Source organism: Astatotilapia calliptera, chromosome 18 (genome assembly GCF_900246225.1).
Source record: "Astatotilapia calliptera chromosome 18, fAstCal1.2, whole genome shotgun sequence".
In the NCBI taxonomy this organism is placed as follows: domain Eukaryota; kingdom Metazoa; phylum Chordata; class Actinopteri; order Cichliformes; family Cichlidae; genus Astatotilapia; species Astatotilapia calliptera.
Window position 1 is genome coordinate 19193542 of NC_039319.1, and position 27746 is coordinate 19221287.

Consider the following 27746-nt stretch of genomic DNA (forward strand, 5'->3'; position numbering starts at 1 on the left):
TTAGCAGCTAATAATAGGCGATGTTTGCAAAGTAATTTGCCTCTTCCTTGGCCAATGGGAGCCGGAGCACTTTTCCATCAAACCTTCCTTTTCAGGATTTGCCGAGAGGCGAACTTCTCCAAATGTTACCGCCACGGGATCGGAGTTAGACTTGACACGGACGGCTCAGACATAAGCTACTACTACTACTACTACTAGAGCTACTACTCCTCTCTGAGACGTCGGTTCACACACCATCGGGACGAATGAAGACGGAAGGATCTATACGGACTCCGGCGCATAATGTTGGGATGGAGTTTAGAGACTTGTTTGGCTCAAAGGAAGACTAGAAAACGTTCTTCTAGTTTGTTGCCGGTGCTGCTGGATGCGCTTTACTTCTATGTTGGATTATTGTCGCTTTTTCTGAACTCGCACCGATTCTGTGTCGCTTCGCTCTGCGTGCCGTTCACGCTCTTTGGACTATGGCCTCGGATCGCGGGGTCCCAGGGGCCGGCGTCTTTGGAGATTTACCCCCGAGTTACACACGCTCCCAGCCGCCTGCGAACCCAGACCTACTCCGGAGACCCAGCTACTGCCACGCTGCTTTCGCACTCAAACAGATCTCAAAGGTGATACACTGGTCGCAGTCTAGAGTGGATTTTTCTGTGAATACAGCTTTCATCCAGTCGGCAGATGTGAATGAAAGGTTTCCCCTAAAAAAGGCAGCTTATTTATTTAGGAGTTAGGTTATCTAATCGGGATTTGAGGGTCGCATGTGGGAATGCGGTGTAGACTTTAAGCAGCAGCTATCAAACCGGAGTCCGGGGACCACCAGTGCTCCCCTGAGGGGAGACGACTGCGAAATCGGGATCGGTTTGATTTGACTATTTAATACTGAAGGGAAACATTGTCGTTAGAAGTTGATGTAATATAACATAAATCGTTTTAACTGGACAGAGCCGTGTTAACCAAAAGCCTACCTGCGTGACATTTTGGGAGCGGAATAAAGCGATAACAAATGAACGAGTCTTCTTTTTTAGCTGTATGTTAACTCTGCTGTTTATTTGAACTGACATCGGCTTCTCATTGCTTTCTGCTGTTAAAAGCCACCGTGAGGAGAGCGAGAGAGAGAAAGAAAGATAAGGGCTTGTTCCCATACCCTATCCCAGGCGTGTTGTGCGTGTTTTTTTTTTTTTGACTGTGTGCAGCCAGCGGAGAGCGCACTGGCCCGGGGTCTGTTTGGAAATGTGGTGGGTCCTGTAAAGGAATTCACTGATTGAGTTTGATCTGACAAAGCATCTTTGGACCGCCCGGATGCTTGGACGTGTTTCAGCACTGCTGCGAGAAACCACAACACTACAGCAATGTCTCCTAGCGCAGCAGTGACATTTGTGGCAATTCACAGCAAATGAGAGATTAGACAGATGGGTGTAAAATTATTCATAAAATGTGAAGTAGAACCAAATTAAAGCAAAAGATATCCATTAATATTTTTCTGTTGGGCTACAGTTATAGAAATAGCTTGAACTGCATAGTAAATGTGTTAATGGCTCTTTTTCAGTAGAACAAACTCACAGTTTTAACTTTCAGCTTTTTTTAAAGTCACGCATTTTGCTTTGGAATGAAATTGTCACCTCTTATTTTTCTTATTTATGGGAGCTCCTCTAGGCTGTAAGGTAAAACACTGGAAATCTCTCTCCTTAAATAAGGATGTCATTAAGTACAAAATAGTCCCAACACAGTGTCATTTAAATCGTATTATTGGGATAGGACTACAGATAATGTCTAGCCTGAGATTTAACACATAAGACCTGCATCAGAGCTCTTTGGCACCACGACTTGTCTCCATTTTATGAAAAGCATGATATAAATAACAAACATATGTTGTCTCTGAATACAGATGCATGTCTCTTCAAATGTTTAGAATTTACTTGCACAACCTTGTTTGAAAAGATATGCAACTAACCTTTTTGAGACAGTAAGCATGATTATGTGTAGTATAATAGTAATAATAATAATAATGATAATGTTCTTTTCTCATCCTCTTCCTGCTTCCAATCCAGGGGAAGGCAGTAGGTCAGAAAGCTCCTCTTTGGATCCGGGCGAGGTTCCAGGCCTTCCTATTCTCTCTGGGCTGCTACATCCAGAGGCACTGTGGGAAGGTCCTCTTTATTGGACTCTTAGTTTTCGGGGCTCTGTCTGTGGGACTCCGAGTCGCAGCCATCGAAACCAACATTGAACAGCTATGGGTGGAAGGTGAGTGTGTGATATTTCCTGTTTGACAGTGCATGCGTTGCCCTAGGGAGCTTGTTTTGGGTCGTAATCATGCGAAGCAGTTAAATGTTAAAATGTCTTAAACACTTAACTGTATGCTGTCTGGCGCTGGCACTGAGTCTACAGTAAAGCTATCATTCGGTATGCTTCCTCACTACGTTGTAGCTGGTTGGTGGACTTTTTTTTTTCTTTTTGCTTTTGTTGGATCGTGACAGCTGATAAAGTGACATGAAACTAAGAGAGTGATTGAGATAGAGCAAATGGTGCAGACATCCCCTGGTTTGTACACAATTCTCAGTTGTTTTCCACTGAGTGTAGCTGGAGTTCTGATGATGAGATGTGTTGGCAGGAAGATACAGGTTAGTGTCATCTCAGTGCCGTGGGAGGGCACTAGGTGTTCAGTGAGCGACACAATGGCTTGTCTTGTTGAAATCCTGATGACAGAACTGAGGATTTGTGGGACTTAGTTAAGTTTTTTTTTTTTATCTTTTTAGGGGCTTTTATTAAAGTTCGAATTACAGCACACATTTCTAATCACATTAGCAGCATATAAGGAAAACAGTCCTACTTACTACACACCAGTATTAACAGCCTTGGATACAGCAGATTCATGCCACTCTCTCCTGTGCATTGTATATGTTTTTATCAGCAGTTTTTCATGTTTTTTGACTTCTTTATCTTCTACGTCTTTTCATCATGAGAGCAAACACATCCCTGACATTTCTGCCGTGTTTTTTTGGATATCTTACAATTTCCTCTTCTCTCGATAGCGCTCCCATTCCTTACCTCTGAACTTTTTAAGTTAAGGTTATCTGTACATTTCCAGCGGCAGAGGCAGCTTTATTTGGTTTTTCACACTGACCAAATTCCTTTTAAACCCCCAGGCTTCAGTGCCGGGGCTGATCCCTGCAGCAGATGGACTGTGTGAATGGTTAGCCATCTTTGAGGGCTCTGACCCCTCCCCCCCCCTTAGCTCCCTGTGTGGTCCCTAACTATTCTTGGATTCCATTCAACAAGAGGCAAGCAGGCAGGCAGGCAAGCAAGCAGGCACCACCTCCCTCCCTTACCCTCCTCCCTCCCTCCCTTCTCTCCTCCTCACAAGAAGAAAAAAAATATAAGTGAATGCAGCTGAAGTTTACCCACCTGTTTTGCACGCTCTAAAAGCGCCACAGCAGTTGGTGAATATAAACAGACTCTATAGGGTTTTTTAAGCCCACCATGTCACTGGAGGACAGGAACAGGCGGCTCCCACAGGACCTGTGTGGAGGTGTTGGTGGAATCACACGCCGCCGGTTGTTGGAAGGCTGTGCGCTTCACTTGCGCAGGAATTTAAATAAGGTTCTCTATCAAGCACAATAAAACAAAAAAGAAACAAAAAGAAAAATCTTTAAAAATGTAGGCACTGAAATTGTTTGCTTTGAAGGAAACGCCTCCATCTGCCACAATAAGAAGGAGAGCTGCCACTGTCCCTTTTCTTTGGTTTCACTGTGGTTAGTGTAAAGCTTCGGGATTACCTCTTGAGCTAATTGGCCAAGCCATCTTTTAAAGGACATGTTTAGATGTTTGTGTGCAAGTTGTTTTGCTGTGGGATTGAGAGAGTTGAACTGGGGGGGTGCTCAAAAGGAATGCTGTGCCTTTAAGAGGCCGTGGCCATCTTTCTAAAGTTTCTGCCTGCCTTGTTTCCACCAATAGCCCATTGACAAAGCTGCTAGGGCCTCAATGGAGAGTAAAGTGGTTCGGTAACAAGGAGAGGTTAGTTCTCCCTCTGTCTCTCACTCTTTCTCTTTTACACACACACGCACGCACGCACACGCAGAAAAAGACACATGCACCAATACACATAAGCCAGGGCACAAAAAAAAATATGCCTTCTAGTAAGACATCAGATTTCAGACTGATGGAACGAAATTATGAACATATATTTTACATTAGTTCCTAAGTTTTATTTGCTGTGTTTTCTAATCTAAACATGTAAATAATTTGGCTTTACATCAAAAGCAACTTTAAGAAGCGGCATAAATGAAAGTTTTCCCACTTGCACCCTAATTTGTTCAGATGAAACTAGCTGTGAATTGACACCTTATGTGTTAACACTCCAAGCTGAATGTGAATGTGTGTGTGTGTGTATCTGAATGTGTTAGGAGCATATGCTTCCCATCATATATTCATACTAGGAGCTGCCCCCTGCAGTTTTCACACACATACACAAACACGCACACTTGTCATCTTTGTCACTTCTGGTGCGTGCAGCTTGCCTGGCCGCCTGTCTTCCCGCCTCAGGTTCCTGACTGCGTTCCCGTCTGTCTGCCCGGGCTTTGTGTGCGCCTGTTTATATTTCTACCTGTCTGTCTGCCTGCTCTGTGAAGTCAGGCCACCAGGGCTTTTTTTTTTTTTTTTTTTTAATTGCTTCCTCCCTCCAACAGGACCAAAATACCGTGAAGCACAGCAGTGCAGTCTGTGTCTAGAAAGTGTAGACAGAGAGAAAGAGACAGAATTTGTGCCTACACTTCACAATCAATCAAGCATTCTTTACGTCTTTATTCATATCGTTTACTTCAACCTGAGGACTCTTGTGCATTTCCAGAGCGGATGAGCTACTTATAAGTCGAAGGCTTCATCGTACCTTCAGCTCTCACACCTGTGTAGTGGAGAATAAAAGCTGGAGTATCAGGGTGTTTTGTCTGACAAGGGGATTACGAACTATTTCTGGCTAACTGCCTCTGCTCTAAAGGATCTGAGACAGACATCGCCCATCAAATGACCTTACACCCATGCACATCTTTTTTTCCTTCTTCCTTCTTAAACTGCAGTGCTGGCCCGAGGGATGGCACTTGTTGCCAATTTTCAAAGTGTCTGGATTAAATTGAGTTAAATTGTGTTTCAAAAAATCATTCATGTTATCTAGTTAGAATTAGATAAAGTATACACTGTGGTACTGCTTATCTAGCTTGGGCCACATGTGAGAATTTGAAAGTTAAGGTATGACCTGCGCAACGTGTGACCCGGCTCTGTATTGTTCACAAGGAGAAAAGAAAAAGATCATAAAAAGAGGCGCAGGAAGAGGACGAGGATAAGAGGAGACAATGGTGTGGGGGGGCAGGAACAGGGTGGAAGGTTTATTGCAAGCTCACACTTTTTTTCCTTTTTTTTTGCTGCTGTTTTTACCTGTCTCATTTGAACAAACATCAAGTGCGAAACGGTCTCGTGGACGTCTTTCTCCATAAAGCCCCGTTTGTTTTATGAGAGAAGTTACTTTCTTAAGCTTTTTTTTGTTTTGTTTTTTTCACTAAAATGTGTAAAACTTAAGGATGCCTTTGCGCAGCCTTTGGATAATTGTTTTCAGGCGCGTATCAAGCCGCAGCCGAAAAGCTGTGTATGGGAAAGAGGGTAAAGAAAATGCCTTCATGTAACAGTGGTGCTGTTTACTCTGACTTTAACTAAACTCATCTTTCTTGGCAGTTGTTTGGGTGAGGCATGACAGACATGTACACAGACTCAAGCTGTCCAAATATGAGCGCAGCGAGACGAGGACTATCCGGGTAGCAGTTGCCCCATAAAAAGTCTTATGCAGGAGAGAGGGAGGTGAAGACCATACAGTGTATACAGAATAACAGGGAATCAGACAAGATATGAAGAGACCGAGGTGTGGACTGATTTAAAGAGAGGAGAGCAAAAAAGTTTGCACAAATGCACACGTGGGCGTTTCACCGTTTGGAGCGGTTTCTCTAAACAAACCTCAGAGTGGCACAGCAGGTAAATGCTATAATTCATTGGAGTGCACACAGCGCCCCAGTTCAGACAGAGAAAGGGAGCTCTATGAGGTATTATTGAAGGTGAATAGTGCGCGGTGGTGCCCCAACTAGATAAATAAACTCCCAGCGTTCAGGGCCTGGGACCTCACTGGTAGAGAGAACAAACAAGACAGAGTCAACCTGGGTCACTTCTAAATGTTTATTTCACCCCCTCTCCCTCCATCCCTCAATCCAAGACTACCTCATTCCATCTCTGTTCTCAGCATCCCCAAAACACACACACACGCTCTTCAACAGAGAGCCCAAGACCACCCCCCAACAAATAAACACACACTGAGCAGCTACAGATACATCTGCATATGACAGACACATGGCTCTTGCTTCTACTGAGACAGGAAGCACAAAAGAGCGTGCTCTACCTTCCCTTTTTTAAAGTCTTGTTTGTTTGGGGTTTTTCTTTTTTCTTCTTCTCTTTTTTGCCTTTGGTTGTAAAACAAAAGCTCTTCATATATTTATTGGGTAATGAGTATCACCGGTTTACAGTGATAGCATAAAACAGGTCTTTGGGCTGAAAAAAGGGCACTGGACTGTCAGGCTCTTTGCTACATTGAATGCGATATCCTTAGAAAGGTCGCAATGCAACCGAAAATGGGATAATAAAAACTCAATCAGTATAGTGTGGCACCCTTTATCTCTTCGCTGAAGAGCAACCTTTGTCTCTGGCTGTGGGGTGGGTGCAGGGGGGAATAAAGCGACACCAGTCACCTTAGAGTTTGCACCATTTGCCTCTGTCTTTACACCGTGGAAGTATAAAAAGTGAAGTGAGAGGGGCTGGAGAGAGAGAGGGGGACTGAACATTTTCTTGGTACTTGGGAGGGAAAAAAGAAATGCTTCTGGGGCTCAATAAATTCATTTCTCATCTGAATGAGACCAGCAATGTGGAAAAATTTTGCTTTTCAGGCGGGGATGAATGTATGTTTCAACCACACATTAAGCAGCATTAGCGGTCAGTGGAGTGTCTAATGTGACTATTTTTCACAGTGGCCAACACTGCCCATGATTAGCATAATTAGCAGAGGCAAGCCTATACATATGGAAATAGAAAGTGCCTAAATGCCAGCCCTCGTGGAAATTTATGTGTGGTGGCTAACACCACTGGCACATCTGAATAGAAAGTAAGTGAAACTGATTTTTCATGTTGTTTTTGCTGTTTTATGCAGTTTTTAAGGTGTGATTTGGAGACAGCTTTTTATTTATGTATTTATTTATTTTTTATTTTAATACCAGGGAAAAGTTACAGGACAAACAGAGACCACATTTGTGTTTTTTTGTGTGTGCGGGTAGTTTAGCTCATTTCCTGAGTGAATGGTGTTTTTGACAGCTGCTAAACAGATACACTGTATTTCTATAGGTAAGATAGCAAAGTGCCAGCTTCTCTTTCTTGCCCCTTGCCTCACCCCCCCCCCCCCCCCCCCCCTTACATCCCGACTCTGGCATTGTTTTACAGGCTGGGAAAGTTTTGGTCCATTTGCTTTTGTTGAGGGGAGAAAAAAAAACGTTCCCTCTTTATTTTATTCTGCTGTTTGTTGGGAAACATCTGAAAGAAATTGAAGGGTTGAATGACAAAAGGGTTTGCATTCAGTCTGGAGCTGTACTGACGGATTCTATAGAGGAACAGCCCATCTGCTGGGGTGCAGCCTGCTTTAGGCAGCGCCCTGGCTAGGGGAAGCCATAGGGCAGGACTGGGCTGAAGAATCCAAAGTGGAGATTCTGGTGGGTCCAAAAGAAGGGGGCCTATTTGGGTGCCAAGATGAAGGAATGAATGTCTCATTTAGCTCCATTGCTGAAAATCAAAAGGAAGTAAAGCAGCTCTTTTGTGAATAAAACAGTGGAGAAGGAAGTAAATCATAGGGAAAAGACAGCAGGCGAGGGATAACTTAATCTATTTTTCATATTGTTGCTACGCTGTGATAAAGTAGCATAGCAACCTTCCCTGAACTATATTTTATCAAAGGAAGTTTTGTGTAGAAATCGGCTGCATATTTCTTCTCATCTTGTCATGCTGTGTAAATCAGGAAAAACGTCAAATGCACTACATAGCAAGTAATAGCATACATGTCACCTTCAGCCCTCTTCTTCTTGAGTCTTCCTCCATAGCAGCGTGGGGCCTTTCAGGGGCCCCCTAATCCAGCTAATCTACCACACTAAACTTTGAAGGCGGCCTGGTCTGACCTAGAATGGCCTGGAACTGGGACTAGGTACCCATAACCACAATAGAATAGAATAGAAACAGGCCTTTAAAGGTGGTCTTGGATCATTCTAGAAGCCAGATGTTTTATTGAGTTAGGAGATGCTGTCTGTTTGGCTTGTAAGGATGGAAGGGTCAGGTGGGTAGGAAATGACTGAGGTTGGTGGAGACCGAGTCCTGTTTCACCTCAGTACACACACACACACACGCACACACACACACACACACCGGCACATGAAAACACGCTTTCTTAAAAACATTATTTTTTATTTTATTTTTTTTGTACACCCACAGCCATGAAACCATGTCAGGGCTTGTTATGACATTTTCCCCTCGCTTTTCACTTTCCCAATGTCGTAACTGTTGTGAAAGTGCTTTTAGTGGTGAAGCTAGTAAATGAATTCACATGTTGCACCCATCAGAGTCGAATTGTTTGCTAAAATTTGTAAGATGGTGGTCGAGTATCGCGAAAGCATCTCGACAAACCGATGGGATGTGATTTAGAGCTGCGATCATTTGTGTTCACCCATCTCCAAGCCCCCCATTTTTATTTTTTATTTTTATTTTTTTCAATTTTGATCATGTTGCCAAACAAGGACTAATATTTCATGTTTCAGAATCGCTCGTGTAATAAACTTCCCAGCCACTGGGCTGTTAAAACCCAGCTTTACACCCTCAAAGGTGCTTTCTTCCCAGGGTGGGAAGAACGTTTCTGGGAACTGTCTCTTTAAGGCTGTGAGGAGCGAAGCCTGGGTGAAGGGAGAGGGTAGAGGGGGGGAAACTGAAAAAGAGTGAGAAAGGGAAAAACAGCCTCAGAAAGAGAGAGAGAAAAGGGGGACGAGGAACAGGGAAAGAAAGGTAGAGACGGAGAGGCTTCTTATGAAGAGAGTGGTGAACTTGAGCAGAGCTGAGTGCTGGGGAAGCTTAGAAGTCGGGTGGTTGGGGCCGGACCGGGGGTTGAGGAGAGAAGGCGAGAAAGAGAGGGAGAGAGAAACGAGAGAGGACTGGCTGCCTGGGTGGTCCAGATGGGAGGAACGAGACACAAATAGCTATAATTTACTTCAGGAGGCCTGTAATTACAGAGCCAGAGTCTCTTCGAGCCACCCAGTTCCTGTTGGGATCAAAACCCCACGCTGCAGAGGTTAACATACGAAATGTCAAAAAAGGTTTAACAGATGTCAAAGAGGTCCTCAAACGGAAAGTGTTCAGTTTTTTAGTGGTTTTTTTTCCCTTTTTGATTGGAAATTAGTGGGGCAAGAAAACCCAAGCGGGGCCACGAAGATTAAAATGTTTTACACTAAATCTCGTATTTACACTTCATGACAGTATGAAAATGACTTAATAAAAGTTAAATCTCATTTTCTAACATTTCCAAAATTCCAGGCAGAATTATTTCTTTCACATATGTCCTGCTGTGGTTTATAAATACATTAGCTTTAAAAAAAAGAAAAAAAAGAAAAGTTTTTGTGCAAAGAACATCAAACAAGAGCGTGTCCCATTTTGAAGTGTTTTCTTTGTGAGATGCACTAAGCCCGACACCAGTCACTGCAAATAAACAAGGTGACCCGATAGTGTCGAGGCCCTGCGAATGTAATTAAGCCTTGAAAGCGAAGCCTAGAAATATTGGACTGTGTCACAGAGGACCGCAGTTCTAACCTGATCTCACACTTTTGCGGCGTAGGCTGAATAGTTTGTTTTTTCTTTTCTCCCCATCAATTATGGGAGCCTGTTCCAGCCAGGGGGAGGTCCAGAAAGCGTGAGGGAAAAGAGAGAGCGGGAGAGTGTGAGAGAGAGAAAGAGATGGAGAGAGAGGTAGATGGGAGAGTGTTAAAAGGATAAAAGAAATAGATGCTCGGAGCTGCGAAGTGCAGTGCAGTAAAATTGGGTGAACGACTGACAAAAATTAGAATCAAGAAGGTGGTAGCCCTAGTTTCTAAACTCCCACCACTTCCCTCTTTTCTCCCCTCCCTTCTGTCTCTCTGGGGTTGTCGTGTAGTGGGACAGCAAGAGGGGCAGACGGGCCCTCTGTGATCCAGCGCGGCATGTTTCATGTCCACTTGGCACTGGCACAGATCCCCCCGGCTGGCAAACTCTTTTCAGGGCAACCTCCTGTAATTAGGGGGCTGGGGTCTATTGCACAGCACAACATAGCTCGCTCTCTCTCTTGCTCCCTCGCTCTCTCTCTCGCTCTACATTTTTTTTCATCCACTTTCTAACTTTTCTCTTCATCACCGTCTCTGACAGCCATATTTCTTTCCTCCACGAATATATTCACCGTTCTTTATCCATTCGCACTTTTATGTCTTTCAATGCCATATCACAAGAACACCGCTGAGGAAGCGTTGCAGAGAAATACAGAGTCTGAGATGAACACATTTTCCAATAAACAACCTTTAAAGGTTGAAAACTGTGCATAAACATCAGGAATAAAAGATGAAGTGCCCATCATAATTATTTTTTACGAGTTCAGATTGTCCCGGTCTGTATCTGCTGCTCTAAACAGAGCAGCAGTAGAGCGTTTTGGGGGCATCAGAAGGCTGGTTTCACTAACTAACAGGGCACATCTGTTTCGCAGAAGGAGCCAATGAGAAGCTGTATTACTCATTTCTCTTGGCCAGACACTGGCTTGTGTGAAGTGCCTTCAAAACCAACACTGGCGAAGGCCAAGGGCGTTGGTCAATATATGTGTGTGTTCTTGTGTAAGTGTGTGTGTGTGTATGTGCATATGTACGCACAAAACCTACTCTGTATTAGGATACAAATGTGTGAGTGTCTTTGCGTGTGCATTAAAGAAAATCTATCTATCTGTCTATCTAATCACTTTTCATTTCTACTTTTTTAGCTGGCAGTCGTGTGAGCACAGAGCTTCGCTACACAAGGGAAAAGCAGGGAGAGGAGTCTGTATTTACCTCACAGATGCTTATCCAGACCCCCAAAGAAGAGGGCACAAACATTCTCACCCAGGAAGCTTTGCTGGTTCACATGGAAGCCGCGCTGTCCGCCAGCAAAGTGCAGGTGTCATTGTTTGGAAAGTAAGTGGACATGCTCTGTGAAGATCTGCTTCGCGCACCCATGTGTTTTTTAATAAAACTTTTAATCTAAAACCTTTATTTCTCTTAGATCATGGGATCTTAATAAAATATGCTATAAATCTGGAGTCCCCATTATAGAGAACGTCATGATCGAAAGGGTAAGTCGATGAAGAAATATCTGTTTTGTTTTGTTTGGGTTTTTTGTGTGTCTATGTTTATTTATCACTGATTTGTGATGTTTACTTCTTTCTTTTCTATTTCCTGATCCCAGATGATTGACAAGCTGTTCCCCTGTATGATAATCACCCCATTGGACTGCTTTTGGGAAGGGGCCAAGCTACAGGGAGGCTCTGCCTATTTACCGTAAGTCTTGGAATATTTGCCATAACTTTTTTTTTTTTTTGGGTGCACTTTTAAGCACTTCATTGACAGCTTGGCTGTTTCTATGCACTGCTTCCATCTGATCTGAGTAGAGCTTTTGGAGGGGTCCGTCACTTTTAGCACATGATGGATGGAGACATACAGTTGGGCTTTCAGTAGTCTATCAGTGGGTGCTGTGACTGACAGTGCTGGTCAGTAATAGAGTTCTTTTAGGGCCCAGAGAGGGACTGAAAGGGGGTGTACTGACAGAGAAATTCAAAGAGAGAAGGTTAGAGAGAGATGCAGCGGGCAAGCAAGCAAGGCAGGGATGGAGAGAGAGTAGATGGCTGTAACAGCAACTGGGTGGTGGGTTGGTAGAACGGAGGGCGGGGAGGCGGCGGTGGCGGTGGCGGCGGTGGTGGTGGTGGCAGGGGAGCCCTTTGGGTCAGACAATGGTAAGCATTCTTTCAGTTTACGAGTGAGTGTCCATCAGTGCAGGGGCCCCGGAGGAGGGAGGGGGGCTGGCTTTGTCAGCTCACGGCTAACACTCGGCATTCTCATGGTAATGCCCCGGGCTCCTAGCTCCCAAGTTGTCCAACAAATAAAATGGGCAGTATTCAAGCCCCAAGTCCCCCGAGAAGGACAGAGAGAGCCTACAAGACAGTTAACAGTGGAGTCTGGGCGTATTTGGGCATTTGGAGATTCTATTTTTTTTTCTGCAGGGGATAAAGTTCTCTTGAGAAATTGAGTCACTGAAAGGGATCTCTTTTTTTCCTCGTCAGAAGTGATATTTCAATTGTGTGCTTAGTTTAGAAAAGATAGTTTAGATCATAGCAGATGTTTCTTTGCAGAGGAATTATTTGTTTATGTGTGTGTCTTAGCTGACAGCAGTATGTTGCATGACAAGCCAGCACATACAGAAACAAACACAAGTTTCCCATCCTTAGCATCTCCCTGTTGGCTTGTGTGAAAAGCATAGCACCAGAGAAAGAGAAGGGGGCCTTTGATGAATCACACATCTTCCAAACATTCACACAGTGCTCAACATCTGCTGTTATTTATTAAATGTATTTAACTTCTTCATTTATTTGTTGTCGTCGTTGAGCTTACGAGAGCCTGTTGCATTCACTGGCGGGACTGTCCCTTTATTCAGCTTCTGCTCCAACCATTTTTTTAAAAAACAAAACAAAAAAAACCAACTCAAAAACAGAAGAAATAAGAGTATGATAGAGAGCAAGAAAAGGGGAGGGGGGATCGGGAAAGAGAATGAGTGAAGAGTGGGAGAGAAAGAGAGTGAGAGAACTGGGGAGAACAAAAAGCAGCAATCTATGAAAAAACAAAAGGGCCCAGGCCCGGTCCAGTCAAGCAAAAAGTAGCTGATAAAGGAGTGTCTTTGCAACCAGCAGCAAAAGGGGGACCCTGGTATGTGGGAATAGGAGAGCAGCTCTCTTCATGAGCCATCGGGGGGAGATTCAGCTTGGAGTTCAGATACTTTGGGATAATTTTATTTCCCTTTGTCTCGCTGAATCACAAACCACAAACATAATTCCTCCAGTTTTTCCAAAATTCTTATTTTCCTTGAGCAAGTGCATTACATTTCCTGATGTAGGCCACATTGCAGAGCAAACCAGCGCAGTACAGATGAAGCTAACAAACAGGTTATTTGTCCATGTACATTTCATCCCTCGCCCGTTTTCCCTTTCCCTGCCTTCCATCCTCCTGGCCTCTCCCTTCCCTCCCTCCTTATCAAGATGTTTGGGAGGCAGAGGTAATTGTTATGACTCAGTGCAGGGCATTGAGGAATGAAAGTGAGCAGGCAGCCACTGTGCCTTTTCCCTGGGCATTGTGGCAGCGTGAAACAGGATAATAAACGCTATTTTATCCTGTATCTGCAGCTAGCCTCCTGTGTAGCCCACCACAACAAAGGAGCGAGAGAGAAACTGAAGTAAAAGTTTTCCTGCCCAGAGTAAACATTAGCGAAGAATTCAAAGCCACGTAGCCGTGTGGGCACATGCTCATAAAAGCTATTTTACGTTGCCTTCCTTCCTTAAGTTCCTACAAATAATGTAAAATCAGTGTGTGTGTGTTTGTTGCCATTATAAAGTGTGTCTTTGCTCTGCAGGGGTATGCAAGATATCCAGTGGATGAATCTAGATCCAGTCAAGCTGATGGAGGAGCTGAGCCAGTTCACCTCACTGGAAGGGTTCAAGGAGATGCTGGACAAAGCCCAGGTGATGCACAGAAAAAATTACATGGATATCTTTACTAAACAAGGCTGCGTGTCATCTATGTTTACACCTCTTATTGTGTACTGAGACATCTCTAACATTGTTTGATTCCTCAGGTGGGACATGCCTACATGAACAGACCATGTCTAGACCCCTTAGACCCTGACTGCCCCCTCAGTGCACCTAACAAGGAGCTAGGAGAGGTAACCTCGCATGAAAGAGTGCAACTTTAGTAATTATTTACAGTGCACACAAAGTAAACCAAAGAGGCGCGCATATTGACATTTCTGCTTTCTTATTCAGAGTCCTGACATTGCTGGCCGTCTCCAGGGTGGTTGCCATGGTTTTAGCCGGAAGTTCATGCACTGGCAAGAGGAGCTCATTTTGGGAGGGCGGGTCAAGAACAGCCAGGATGCTCTGCTGAGGTGTGTGTGTGTTTTTGTGGGTATATTTATACATTGTCTTCCTCTTGTGTGATTAAAGGATCCAATAGCAAGGATGCGACGCAATCACTACCAGCCAAGTAGGCCTCGAGTTCCCCTCTGAATCTATGGAACCCCCTAACAGCAGTGAAGACACATGCTAGGAATGCCTCATATCGAGAGGGATCAGTTTCCTGAATGACCCCGGTCTGGGATCAGCCAATTAAAGATGATTGACAGTCACATAAAGCCCCACCACCCTGCTGCACATTTGTTGTGTGCAGGACCAAAGAAGAAGAAGAAAAACAAGGAGGCGAATAACACTCAAATTCACTTTTATCTAACCCAGGGCTCTTTATAAGACAATCTTCAGAGTTCAACTGGCTATAAAAGCATGGCCAGTACAAATGGAGTGAGAGCACTGGGTCAGAGCCCAGATCAAGCCCCCCTCCACAGACCCAAGAGAGCCTTGAATGAAAGAGGATTCCAGGCCCATCTGCAAGAGCCACACTTATTCTTGGATGTGATTTATGATCATCTCTTTCACATTTTGAGCGGCACTGCTGCTTACTTTGCTGGTGCCAAGAAAACCTGAGGACATCTGGGACTGCAGCCTAGAGATGAGCAGACAGACTAGATAACACCTGCTTTTAGTTGTTTACACTGGCAGATGGGCAAGCAGGCAGGCGGACAAATCTTAGAAGAGACGGCACCTGCTTTCAGATACAAGGAACATCTAAACACTCAGACTTAATGGTTACATTATGGTTTTTTTAAGAGTTGCTCATCATTCCTGATGTGTGCTAAACTTTGTTTGCATGTTTTGCAGTGCGGAGGCTCTCCAGACCATGTTCCTGCTGATGAGTCCTAAGCAGCTATATGAGCACTTTAAGGACGACTACGAAATCCACGACATTAACTGGAATGAGGAGAAAGCCACCGCCATCCTTGAGTCCTGGCAGAGAAAGTTTGTCGAGGTATGAACTCGCGCACAGATTTCACGCTCCTTTAAACGCGCCATGCTTCAAGGACAGCAGGGCAGAAATAAAGATATTTTGTTGTCACTGAGATCATGTAGGAGGAGGGGGAGAAAAATTAGAGCTCATTTCCTTGTCCTCATGCCATCTTCACTGACACACACACATAAACACACACACAAGCGCACTGAGACTTTAATCTGCAGTGTCTGAATTCCATCAGTCTTCAGCTCCCTTGTAAACTGAATCGCAGGGCAGACCAGAGCACCGGGTTAGTGTGTGTTTGTGTGTGTGGTAGGCCAATCGTCTCCCTCTCTGTCAGGACCCTAGTTATAGGAACAAGCTGTTGCTGTGATAGCTGACACCCACCACGGCGAGGCTAAGCACAGCGGGAGGGAGGGGCATTTGGGGAGGGGAGGAGGGGTAACAAAACTCAAATGTAAACAGAGACATGAGGCCCCCCCAGCCCGACATATTAAAGTACAAGCGCAGATCTGTACGAGATAGCAAATGATGGTCGAACGCTTACAGGTAAATGGCTTTCAGGCGCTTTGGTTCCTTCATGGGCATGAAGTACCAGGAGACGCCTTCTGAGCCATGCGATCCCATCCTTTTTCACCTTTGACCTCACAACCTCTGGCATCTGTGCTCATTACTCCTCAGTTGTCATACTTATGCACGCACACACACATGCTAGCACATGTAAAAACACACTCGGGCCGTCTTACTCGCTTTCACAGCCATGCACATTTCAAACAGAAATTTTAGGGGGTCCTGAGATATAGGGCTGTAGTAGTTTAGGGGGATTTGGAACCATGTGTGTAACAAGGTCCATATTCCTTCAGTTGCTCTTCCACAGTGCTTAGTTATAAATTGGGTAGTATGTTTTTTTTTATTCTTCAGCAGAACGCTTTAACAGTTGATTGATGTTTCCCCATCAGGTGGTTCACCAGAGTATTCCAGCAAACTCCAGTCAGTCCATCCACGCTTTCTCCACCACAACCCTCAATGACATCATGAAATCCTTCTCTGATGTCAGCGTCATCAGGGTGGCTGGAGGATACCTGCTCATGGTGATTATAGTCACTGACGTTTGCCCATTATTAATGGATAATAAGTATCTTGTATCATTTCACTGTCTTTAATAATAATACATTTTCTCCTCTCCAGCTGGCCTATGCCTGTGTGACCATGCTGAGATGGGACTGCGCCAAATCCCAGGGGGCTGTTGGGTTGGCTGGGGTGCTGTTGGTGGCTCTGTCAGTGGCAGCTGGACTGGGTCTCTGCTCCCTGCTTGGCCTCTCCTTCAACGCCGCTACGACACAGGTACAACATAAAGGGAGCGGCGTACATCATTCAGTTCATAAGCACATTTAAATTTAAGGAGGTCCTCCTTTGATTTAAATCACAGAGTTTGATTCCACATGCTGAATGATCATTCAGACCCTTTATTCTCGACTGATGTTTTTCCTATTCCAGGTGCTTCCCTTCCTGGCACTGGGGATTGGTGTGGATGATATGTTTTTGTTGGCTCACTCCTTCACAGAAACTGAAAGCAACATACCCTTCAAGGTACCTTTAAAAGCCTCTTCTCCTCTCTTCCCTTGTCCTGTCCTCTTTTTTGCTCTCTTCTGATTTGTGTCTTCTGTTTTTGTTTTTTGCTTTTGTAAAGGAGCGGACAGGAGACTGTCTGCGTCGCACCGGCACCAGTGTGGCTCTGACTTCCATCAACAACATGATTGCATTTTTCATGGCTGCTCTAGTACCCATCCCTGCGCTCCGAGCTTTCTCATTGCAGGTATGTTTTGCAGACATACACAGACACACGCCTTCACACACATGCGCGCATGCATAAACAAGCTGTACACAATCGCACACCATGAGGCCTTGGGCTCCTTTTAAAATGAAAGAGATAACTTAAAAGAGTTGACATTTATTCAAAGCAAGCAAAGCCTTTGTTCCTAGTTTTATTGCCACTGCACCTAGAGGGCCAACGTTTTTTTTGTGTGTATGTGTGTGTGTGTGTGTGTGTGCATGTCTTTGCGTGTAAGTGTGCATATATATTTATATATATATATATGTAATGCGCATATAATATGTATAATATGTATAATGGGGAATAATCAGAGCAAAGACAGCGATGAACAGACAGAGACAGAAAACGGCAGGGAGAGGGAGGGAGTGGACCAGTATATCACTGGGCCGTCAAGGCGGTTTTCTCTGATCTGTGACTAACTGTGGGTGGTCTGAAACACACAAGCTCGCACACAAATACACACACAAAGATGGACACACTCTGGAAACCACAGCCAGTTAGAATGTCAGCTTCAGGGGACGGGTGAGCGGGGAGGCTGTAGCTGAACTGGTTAAGGGTGATGGTTTTGCTCAAACTTTATATTTATATATATCTTTCTATATTTTTTTGTGACTTCTTTCTTTTCTTTCCCCTCCTGGCTCGCTTAGTATTCGTGGCTGGTGATTTAGAGAAGAGCTTTGCTTTACTTACTGTGGTGTCAGGAATTTAAAAAAAAGTCTTGACTCTTCCCAGTTGGGCTGGTGTGTCTGTAATTTTATATCCTGTTCAGTCTCTTCTTAGCTCTATCTTGCTCTTATTTCACTCTGTATTTTTTTCTCCCTCTCCCTAGGCGGCCATTGTGGTTGTGTTTAACTTTGCCATGGTGCTGCTCATCTTCCCCGCCATCCTCAGTTTGGACCTCCACCGTCGCGAGGACAAGCGTTTGGACATCCTCTGCTGTCTCTACAGCCCGTGCTCCGATCGCGTCATCCACCTCTCCCCTCAAGAGTTATCGGACGCCGGAGAACAGCCTCACACGCCAACAACGGCGCACACGCACCAGTACACTGCAGGCTCGACCATCACCACCAGCACCCAAATCACTACGACGGTGCAGGCGTTCACGCAGTGCGACGCGGCAGGCCAGCATATTGTAACAATTCTGCCGCCTACCTCACAGATTTCCACCAGCCCTCCTTCCATCATCCTCTGCCCTCCCTCCCAGCCTCAAGGTAAACTGAACTCTATGATGATTCTGACAATACAGCAATTTATGATACTGGAATGCTCATTTCCTGCTTGTATTTCCTCCTTTTAGCCGCCTCTCCTTCCCCCACCACCTCTGTGCCAGACCCCTATGGCTCCCAGCTCTTCACCCCTACCTCCAGCTCCACACGAGACCTCTTAGCCCAGGTGGAGGACTCCAGATCAGGGAAAAAGTGTGTACCGCTCCCTTTCCTGCACTGGAACCTGTCCAATTTTGCCAGGGAGAAATATGCCCCTCTGCTCCTTAAGCCTAAAAGCAAAGCAGCCGTGGTTGTTCTCTTCCTGTGCCTCCTGGGCCTCAGCCTGTACGGTACCACCATGGTGCATGACGGCCTTTACCTGACCGATATTGTGCCACGTGACACCAAGGAATACGACTTCATCGACGCTCAGTTCAAGTATTTCTCCTTCTATAACATGTACCTGGTTACTATGGACGGATTCGATTATGCCCGATCTCAAAGGCTGTTGATTCAGCTGCACAACGCCTTCAACTCAGTTCGATATGTGGTCAGAGACAGCGACAACAAACTGCCCCGCATGTGGCTGCACTATTTCCAGGATTGGCTCAGAGGTAAGAATTCAGAGTAATGTTATTTTGGGTTTTTTTTTAGAGGGAGTTAGGTAATAACTTCTTCTTTCTGTCTCTTTCTGATAATGAGTCTGCTATTTAATGCATTAGGTTTTTTCAGACATGCTTTTTGCCAAAGACAACAGTGAGTGGGTTAATGGGTGTGGGGGTTACAATGTGCAAAGGGTGAGTGGAAGTTCAGTCATATTGTTAGACTGCATCCACCTGGGCTTAGAGGTGACGTACTCGCTCACGGTTTGAGGTCATAGGCTATCTTGGCATGTGTGTGTGTGTGTGCGCGTCCTTAGGCTAGAATGTGTCACAGATCCAGTGAAGAAGAAGTAATAGCGATCAGGTCAATCTGATCCAGAAAAGGAAACTTGATATTTCACATTTTCAGCATCACTGCTCACACAGGCAGACATGCAGAAGAACTGTTATGATAACAGAAATCAAAGCATTTATAAATGACAGCCTCAATAATCCTCTCTCTTCTTTGTGTGTTCTACCTCACACACAGGTCTTCAGGCGGCTTTTGATGCTGACTGGCAGGCAGGCAGAATTACCGCTGACAGCTATCGTAACGGCACAGAAGACGGGGCTCTGGCATACAAGCTCCTGATCCAGACTGGCTCCAAGAAAGAGCCTTTTAACTACAGCCAGGTGAGTTAAAAAAAAAAAAAAGATAAAAGGCTTTGTCTCATAATATGTTTGCTTGGCATTGTAGATGAAAATATGATCAACAAATGCTAATTTTTTCTCTAGCTGACCTCTCGTCGGCTGGTGGATGTCGAGGGTTTGATTCCCCCAGAGGTTTTTTACATTTACCTGACAGTCTGGGTCAGTAATGATCCCCTGGGTTACGCTGCATCTCAGGCCAACTTCTACCCTCACCCCAGAGAATGGATTCATGACAAGTATGACACTACAGGGGAAAATCTGCGCAGTAAGTCATCTGATTTTGGTCAGAGTGGATGCATTTAAAGGTGACTTACAGTGTGAATACAAAATCACTTTACCTTCTTTTAATCTCCTCTCGCAGTCCCAGCTGCAGAGCCCCTGGAGTTTGCTCAGTTCCCCTTCTACCTGAACGGCCTTCGTCAGGCCAGCGACTTTGTGGAAGCCATCGAGAGCGTGCGCACCATTTGCGATGAGTTTGGCCGCAAGGGTGTGTTCAATTACCCCAACGGATACCCCTTCCTGTTCTGGGAGCAGTACATTGGCCTCCGACACTGGTTCTTGCTGTCGATCAGTGTGGTGTTGGCCTGCACCTTCCTGGTCTGTGCGATCCTCCTGCTCAACCCCTGGACTGCAGGCATCATTGTAAGTGGATAGCTCTTCATCCTGCACTCCACTTTTTTATTCCTTCATATCATGCATTTTTCCACATCATTTCTGTTTTGTTTTTTTAATTCTCCACCTCATCCTAACTTAGCATCCTTAACCCCTTCCTCCCTCTCGCTCTCTTTATTTTCACCCTTCTCAGCATAGCTCAATAACACTGTCTAGGGGGCCCCTTTTTTCTCTGTTGAGGGCCAGCATGCACACACACACACACACACACACACAAGGCCCTTTGTTATTCTAATGTGCGCTCTGCGAGCCTAAAAAAAAAAAAGGAAATGCAAAGGAGCAAGAAAGGCTTTACCCTCCTGAAGCCTCTACCTCCAACTCTCTCACTCCTTTTGTCAAAGGGAGAGGGAGAGATTTGGGGACAGGACAGATCTGCCCAGTTGCGACCTTGGCCTGCACAACCCATCCATCAGGGATATTTGTCTGTACGTGTATGTGCGTGTGGGAGAGTGGAAAAGAGACAATCTGAGTGGTCAACAGATGGATAACATTTCACACACAAGCTGGTGGGACCGGTGGTCCTCAAAGACCCCAAACTCACACAGAAACACATATCCCCATAGCCCCATTAGGGGTCTGTAGCTCAACTACAGAGCCAGTTTCAGCAGGAATGCGTTTAATTTAAGCAGCGGCCCACAGCAGTGCTGATTGAGACAGCAACACAACACAGTCTCTCAGACAGAGAGGCACAGCTACGTGCATGCATGGTCTCCAAGCATCAACCGGCATGTGAAGGCTTCACCCAGCCTGTATGTGGTCGAGCAGTAAAACAGCTTTTATCATTTCCAATTTAACTATGCCCCAGCTAAAAGCCCCAGCTGGGATCAAAAGCTGCCGTTGGCCAGGAACTGCTTTCTCCTCCTTGTTTTCTAAGGATTGTTGTTGCTGTTTGTATTGCGGTGTACAGTAACACCCCACATGAAGGCATTCGAAAGCTGTGGCACTGCATTACTTAGCTGTTGTATTAAATGTCAGAAAACAATAAAATGAGCGACACAGGCTAAAAATCTTGTGGAAAAAAAATGAAACAAGATAATTTGTTATGGACAAGTAAATGTGAATGTGGTGCAAACACTTTGCCTTTGGTGCTGTCAATCTCTGGTGTTAAGCACCTATGGGAAGGAAGAAGAGAAAGAGAAAGAAGGAATATGGGAGTGGGCGAGGGGGATGGGATTAACCTGAGGGTGGGAAATTTGATCTCATGTCATTAAGATCTTGACCACAGGGTCAAAGATTCTGGCAGCAGGACTCCGCTCCATCTAGAAAGAAAAGCATTATCGTAGTTGAAATGCTTTAATTTTACAATCTCGTTTAGCCATATCTTCTTTTTTCATCCTACTGTGTTGGCTGGCTTAACATTTCCTGCACTGGAAAAGTGGTAACGCTAAATTTCATGTGTGCTTTTAGGTGTTTATCTTGGCCATGATGACTGTGGAGTTGTTTGGCATCATGGGTCTAATTGGCATCAAGCTGAGTGCCATTCCTGTGGTCATCCTGATCGCTTCCGTGGGCATCGGAGTGGAGTTCACTGTTCACATCGCTCTGGTAAGGAATGAGCAGCACCTAACCACCTAATCATACCTAATAGAAGAAAATGCATTACAAAATATTTTATTTATAACTGGCGAAAAGTTGGCTATTTTAAAATTATTGAGGTGTTGGCTTGCTCACTCATGGTGGCAACCTGCTTCCGTGCACACTCTACTGTCTTGTAGCATAGTGTTGTAATCCTCAACAAAACCAAATGCAGGAACTAGGGAGCTTGCCAAAGCCTCACCGCAAGCACAAGTTTTGTGTGATCGGCAAGATTTCCAACTCACTTCTCTTCCCCACCTTCCCCCCTCTCTCTTCCGCAGGGCTTCCTGACAGCAATTGGCAACAGAAACAAGCGCTCGGCGGTGGCGCTGGAGCACATGTTTGCCCCGGTGGTTGACGGAGCGATCTCCACGCTGCTGGGTGTTCTCATGCTGGCCGGGTCCGAATTTGACTTCATCATGAGGTAAGTGAGTGTGAGTGTTCATTCGGAAAGGTCATATGCTACCTTTAGAAGAATCAGCATTTTGTGTGGAGCCGGTTGTCTCATCTCACTTTGGGTGCAGTAGGAAACCTCACTTTGGAGGTCTACATGCAGGTGGAAGTCCTTTTTTTGTTGTTTTTGTAGACACACACAGAGACACACAAACAGTGACAAATAAGCACCTGGTTCTGTCACTCTGGGAGCGCACACACATCTGACTCCTCGAGCTTGGAGTGAAACAAATGGGGAAAACATCAAGGGTGTGTGTAGCAGCTGCTTGTAAACATGGAAGTGTTCTGCTGCCCACTGGGTGGTGTCTCCCTCTCACTCTTTCACGCTGTCTCTTTCACACATACACAGGGGAATCTGTAAAAATTCCTATCATCTGTTTGGCATTCCCGCCTTCCACGTTGGATGCCGTAATGAAAAAGAAGTGGAGCTAAATTTGAACTGGTCAGATGCTCTGCGGCCCACCAACAGACCCTCTGTTTGTGTGTGTGTGTGTGTGTGTGTGTGTGTGTGTGTGTGTGTGTGTGTGTGTGTGTGTGTGTGTGTGTGTGTGTGTGTGTGTAAGAGAGTCTACACTGGTGAGTGTACATTGTGTGCGCATCTGCTCTGTGTGCGTGTGTTTTCTACCACTGTTTCATGGTCAGAGTGGAAAAAAGGCGAATACCTCCATGTTTTTCAGCCGAATGTGGTCTCGGCCCAAACCCTAAACCACAGCCTTGAGCTCACAGACTGCAGCAGGCCTCCATGACATAAAAAGCACAGTTTTCTTCAGAAACGGAGACAGAAGCAGAGGGAGCAGGAGACGTTTTCTGAGGGTGGCTTCCGTACAAGGACATAAGGTCTTTGTGGGTGGCTAGATCACAGCCTGATGAGTAGATCTTCCAAAACTGTTGGATTACACTCATAAAGAAGTGTACATATATTTAGGTACCGGTAGCGGGAATTTGAGAATACCTGGGAAGTTGGGTTGGAATTAAGGGTGCCAGAGCAAATTTCCAGTACTTTTTCTCTGCTCACGTTTTTGAGAGACAATTTTCAAAAAAACAGAGCGTGAAGGAGAGACAGAGGGGACTAGTCTCTGTTGGAGGTCTTGTTTAGCTGTAGCTGTAGCTGATTGGGGGAAGCCAAGGCTGGCTAGCTGGGGAGTAGCATAAATATACTGCTGTAAACATCTCCTGGCCTTGTAATGCACTGAATAAACAGCACGCCTAATTCAGCTCTGCTCAGAGACCTCTCTCACACACATACTTACGTAGAATGTGCATGCATGCAGGCAGGCCACAAGTCAGTGCGCACGCACGCACACACACGGGTGTACACACGTGGAGAAACGCACATACGTACATGCGTGTAAGCGCTTACTGTCTCATTCTTACACACACACATACGACTCTGCAGGCCTGACAACGAATGGAAAAGATTACAGTTTATATAAACAACAGAATTCCTAACAGTGAGACGCTGTTGGAGGTCCCACCAACGTCTCACTCTCTTTCTTTCTGTCTCTTTTTCCGCCATGTAAAGAATTGTCATTTTGGGGTAAAAGCAAGTGAGCTCAAATGTGGACGCCATTCTAAAATAGTAATGATAATATTGATAAACTATTTATCATTTCGCCATCTGCAGGTGAATGCGCATTAATTCGATTAAGCATGCTTGTTAAATATGTGCGTCCCTGCAGGGTTTTGGCAAAGCAGCTTATGAATATCCTTCTGATAACAGAGGAAAATAAGGACAGCTGCTAGAGAGGAAAAGAGCAAACATATCAGACAAAAGAGTGACCTTTGTCAAGTGAGGTAGTAGTAATAATCACTGTAGTAGTCCATTGAGAGGGAATGTTTCCATAACACTCTGCAGCTATTATCCTTGTCCTTGTTGGCTTTTTTCCCTCATACCAACTGTCATTTTTTTCCCTCCCTCCCTCTTTTTTTTCTTGTTTTACCTCTTTAAGTCTGGCTGGTGGTTAGCATCTCACTGTCTCCCTGCTTTCTGTTAGTGTTTAAGTGGAGTCCTCTCTAATTTTCTTGGGGAGCTCTTTCTTGTGGCCTGCCTCCACCCCTGGCCTCCTCAGAGCTGTACAGAGATGGAAACACACACACATACACACACACACACGCACAGTGTGAGCAGAAAGAAAAAAAGAAAACGAGCGAGAGAATATCTTGTAGCAGCAGCAGTGGAGGCATCAAAGCATGTTTTAGTTGGACTAAGCAGGGAATCAGATTTGCCCCCACCACCCAACCCCCTCGCCTTTGATACACAAACACTGGGCTTTCCCTGTATTCTTCCCCAGAGCTACTTCCCTTCCTCATGTGCCAACTATGTGTGTGTTTGGAGTGTTTGGAGCCGCACACACACGTGTGTTTTTGTCCATTTAAAGAAAAGAAAAAAAAATGTGTTGCATAACAAAAATGTTAAATAGAAAAATGGATAAAGCAAAAAAAAAAACCCCCAAAAAAACCCCAAACATTTGTCAAATGTTAAATGTCTTGTACTTTGTGTGAAAGTGTCATGAGCTTGGCTGACAGTTTTAATGCATCTGTATTTTAGCCAAATCCCTATAAAACTTAGCATGCAAAAGAAAATAGGATTAAATGAATTGCAGCTCTGTCACTGCACGTTCCAGTTGATTGAAAAAATTGCCAATAGGCTAAAGAGAGATGACAGACCTGCTCTGTCCTTTGGCATTTGTCTGATTTCAGGATGGTTAAATGCATTAACAGCGATCAGTCACTACTGCGTGTTACCGTTTGCTTTTATTCTGACACTGATTCTTTGTCGTGTCTGTTTTCGGTTCACGCCCAAACTAACATCTCATGTCTCTCCATCCTTCAGGTATTTCTTCGCTGTGCTAGCCATCCTGACTGTTTTGGGGATGCTTAATGGCTTGGTTCTCCTCCCAGTCCTCCTCTCCATGATGGGTCCTCCGGCTGAGGTCACCCCGGTTGACAATGCCAGCTGCCTGCCGTCGCCTTCTCCAGAGCCTCCGCTGCCTCCACCAATGACCCATCATGGGTACTACACAGGCCACCCCAACCCACGCTCTCGTCAACAGGCGTTTTCTGAGTCATCAGACTCTGAGTATTACTCTGAGTTGACCACTACATCAGGGATTGGGGAGGAGGATTATAAGTACTGTGAACGGAGTGCATACTTAGCATCGCACACCAGCGTTCCACCAGCAACATCTCATATACTGCTGGAAGCGAGCAAAGACCCGAGCTTCCCTAAACTTACGGTACGCTGCATGAGCACGCAGACAAATTAAGCTGCCCTATTGTTCATCAAATCTTCTGAAAGTTAACTGTAAACATTTCTTTGTTTTAGGTGGTGAAGCCATTTAGAGAAAATGCAACAGCTCCTGGTGGGAGGATTGAACCATTAAGTGAATCTTCCTACATTGCACAGTCTCCTCTTGGATCCCAGGTTACATGCTGGGATGAAAACAAGCGGGAGCAGCAGAGGGGCTCCCAGAGACTCCAGGCTCAGCCTGGCCAACACTTACCCGGCGACAGAGCCCACTTTCCTGGGAGAACTTTTCAGAGCGGCCCCAGGTTCCAGAACGTTAGAGGGCCTCAGCCAAACAGGACTAAAGGGCTGAGCTATAGCCATAGCAACTCTACCCTGCCAACACAACAAGGCTCCGCTGGGGGACCTGTTACTATGGTTACAGCCACGGCTTCTGTGACAGTGGCTGTCCACCCGACCTTGCCGGGAGCAGCATACCAAGGCTACATGCATGAAGGTTTTGACACGGACAGCGAGTCGGACTGTTTTGAGGCTGCTAAGAGGACATGTGGTGACAAAACAAACTTTTCTTCATGTAAAAGAGACTCTCTAGAGCTCCAGGACTTGGAAGCAACACAGGGCCAGACAGAATATCAGCTTGACAAGACACAAGGTGAGCAAAGTTTTCAGGCTTCTTTGTCACTGACAGTAACATGTGACCGTGACTTAGTGTCCCCCGTGCCTAAAGTCTGATCGCTCTCTGTCTTCTGTCTGCTGCAGGTGAGCTGAGGATCCAGGCACCCAAAGACTGCTAGACCCTCTCACACGCCTCGCCCTCTCTCTTCGAATCTCTGGGCTACTCCCCAGAACGTCCACATGGCGTCACGTCACACATTGACAGCTGTACATAGACTCTAAAGAATAAATGAGAGGTTTTACTTCAAGGACGTGTTAAGACGAAAAAAATATTTCTTTTAAGAATTATATAAATTTATGAGTATATATTTTAATACTAAACAAGAGGGAAGCTATTTAAAAGAGTACTGTATAACTTGGGTATTCTCTTGTGTAAAAGTTCAGATGTAAAAGATTATCTTCAAGTGGGGTGGTTGATTTTATTTGTTTCTTTTTTGTGTTTTTTTTTTTTTTGGGTTGCCCCCCTGCACTGTATAGAATAAGAAATGTGCTATATGTTTTCACAAAGCTGAGATGTTATTAAGATTATAGGCTATTGAACATACATGGTCAGTGTTTTATTTCTATTTGTATTATGTTCCTTTTTTTGCTGCTACACTTCAAAATAATTTTAAGCAATTTGCCTTAAAAGAAAAATGCAGTACCCCTCCCTCCCCCTTCTCCTGTTAGCATCTATCACAGTGTTGCGCTGTGAGGTATTCTGTATCTGACAGACTCTCTGCCATAGTGTGCACTGTAAAAACTTACACAGCAGATGGTGTTTTCTTAACAGTAGTAACCGCCGTGCCTTCACTACATCACCCTTCCCCTGTTATCACAGCATTCAGAGCTCAGTATTATGTTGTAATTGTATAAATATGTTTTTATCGCTTTCTCTTGTCGAGACACAGAATGTGTACCACGATTGGCAGTGATTGGCTGACGCTTGTCACCATCTATCTGAAAATGGTCAAATCTGATCAGTCAGCCATCATGACACGCTTAATTCATATTGCCTGTGCCCCAACGGCCTCTGCAGTTTTAAATTACTTGAAGGAGCTTTGATGTCTTTTTTTTCCTGCAGTTTTTGTAAGCTCTACAGTGGGTGATGTTTACTTTTGTCACTTTAACAAAAGTGTCGTTCACCTTCTCGTATTAGTTTTGAAAGGGAATCTTAAAATTCACAAATGCAAAGGGAGTTATTTTAGTTTATTATTTTCTACTCTTTCTTTTCTTTGCTGGCTGCTTTAGGGTTATTAGGGTCTCTTGTTATCGTGACCCTGTGCAATTATTACACGATGTAAACCGGTTTCAATCTAGTTAGCGCTTCGACACGCTCTGACTCACTTTTTTTTTTCTAATGACTCACTCTGTCTGTTAATGCAAACCTCATATATGTGTCATGTTACATTTCTTTCATTTCATTTGCTTTACAGAGTTTCAGTTGTTATTATTCTTGTTCAGTATTGGTCTAATCACTGCCAGGTTAAATAATTGCAGGGAGAAACTTGCAGATCTATTTGTGTGTGTGTCTACGTGTGTGTGTGTCATTTTCCAAGT

General features: G+C 44.8%; 1 protein-coding gene across 1 annotated transcript; it reads left to right on the forward strand.

The window, feature by feature from the left end:
• On the forward strand, positions 1-27746 carry ptch2 (patched 2). The gene is made up of 23 exons (XM_026149891.1): positions 1-608; positions 2043-2235; positions 11096-11285; positions 11374-11443; positions 11557-11648; positions 13768-13876; positions 13990-14076; positions 14177-14298; positions 15125-15272; positions 16214-16345; positions 16443-16598; positions 16752-16844; positions 16945-17070; positions 17918-18299; positions 18386-18907; positions 19425-19567; positions 19670-19850; positions 19947-20227; positions 21665-21802; positions 22114-22256; positions 25119-25521; positions 25611-26184; positions 26292-27746. The coding sequence occupies exons 1-23, from the start codon at positions 462-464 to the stop codon at positions 26324-26326; spliced, it is 4467 nt and encodes a 1488-aa protein (XP_026005676.1). The 5' UTR covers positions 1-461; the 3' UTR covers positions 26327-27746.

Bases quoted from the DNA above. Each gene is read 5' to 3' on its own strand.
- ptch2 (XM_026149891.1), top strand. From the start codon at position 462: ATGGCCTCGGATCGCGGGGTCCCAGGGGCCGGCGTCTTTGGAGATTTA. The intron at 14,299-15,124 runs GTGTGTGTGTGT...CATGTTTTGCAG, and splicing joins AGCCAGGATGCTCTGCTGAG to TGCGGAGGCTCTCCAGACCA. The intron at 19,851-19,946 runs GTAAGTCATCTG...CTCCTCTCGCAG, and splicing joins TACAGGGGAAAATCTGCGCA to TCCCAGCTGCAGAGCCCCTG.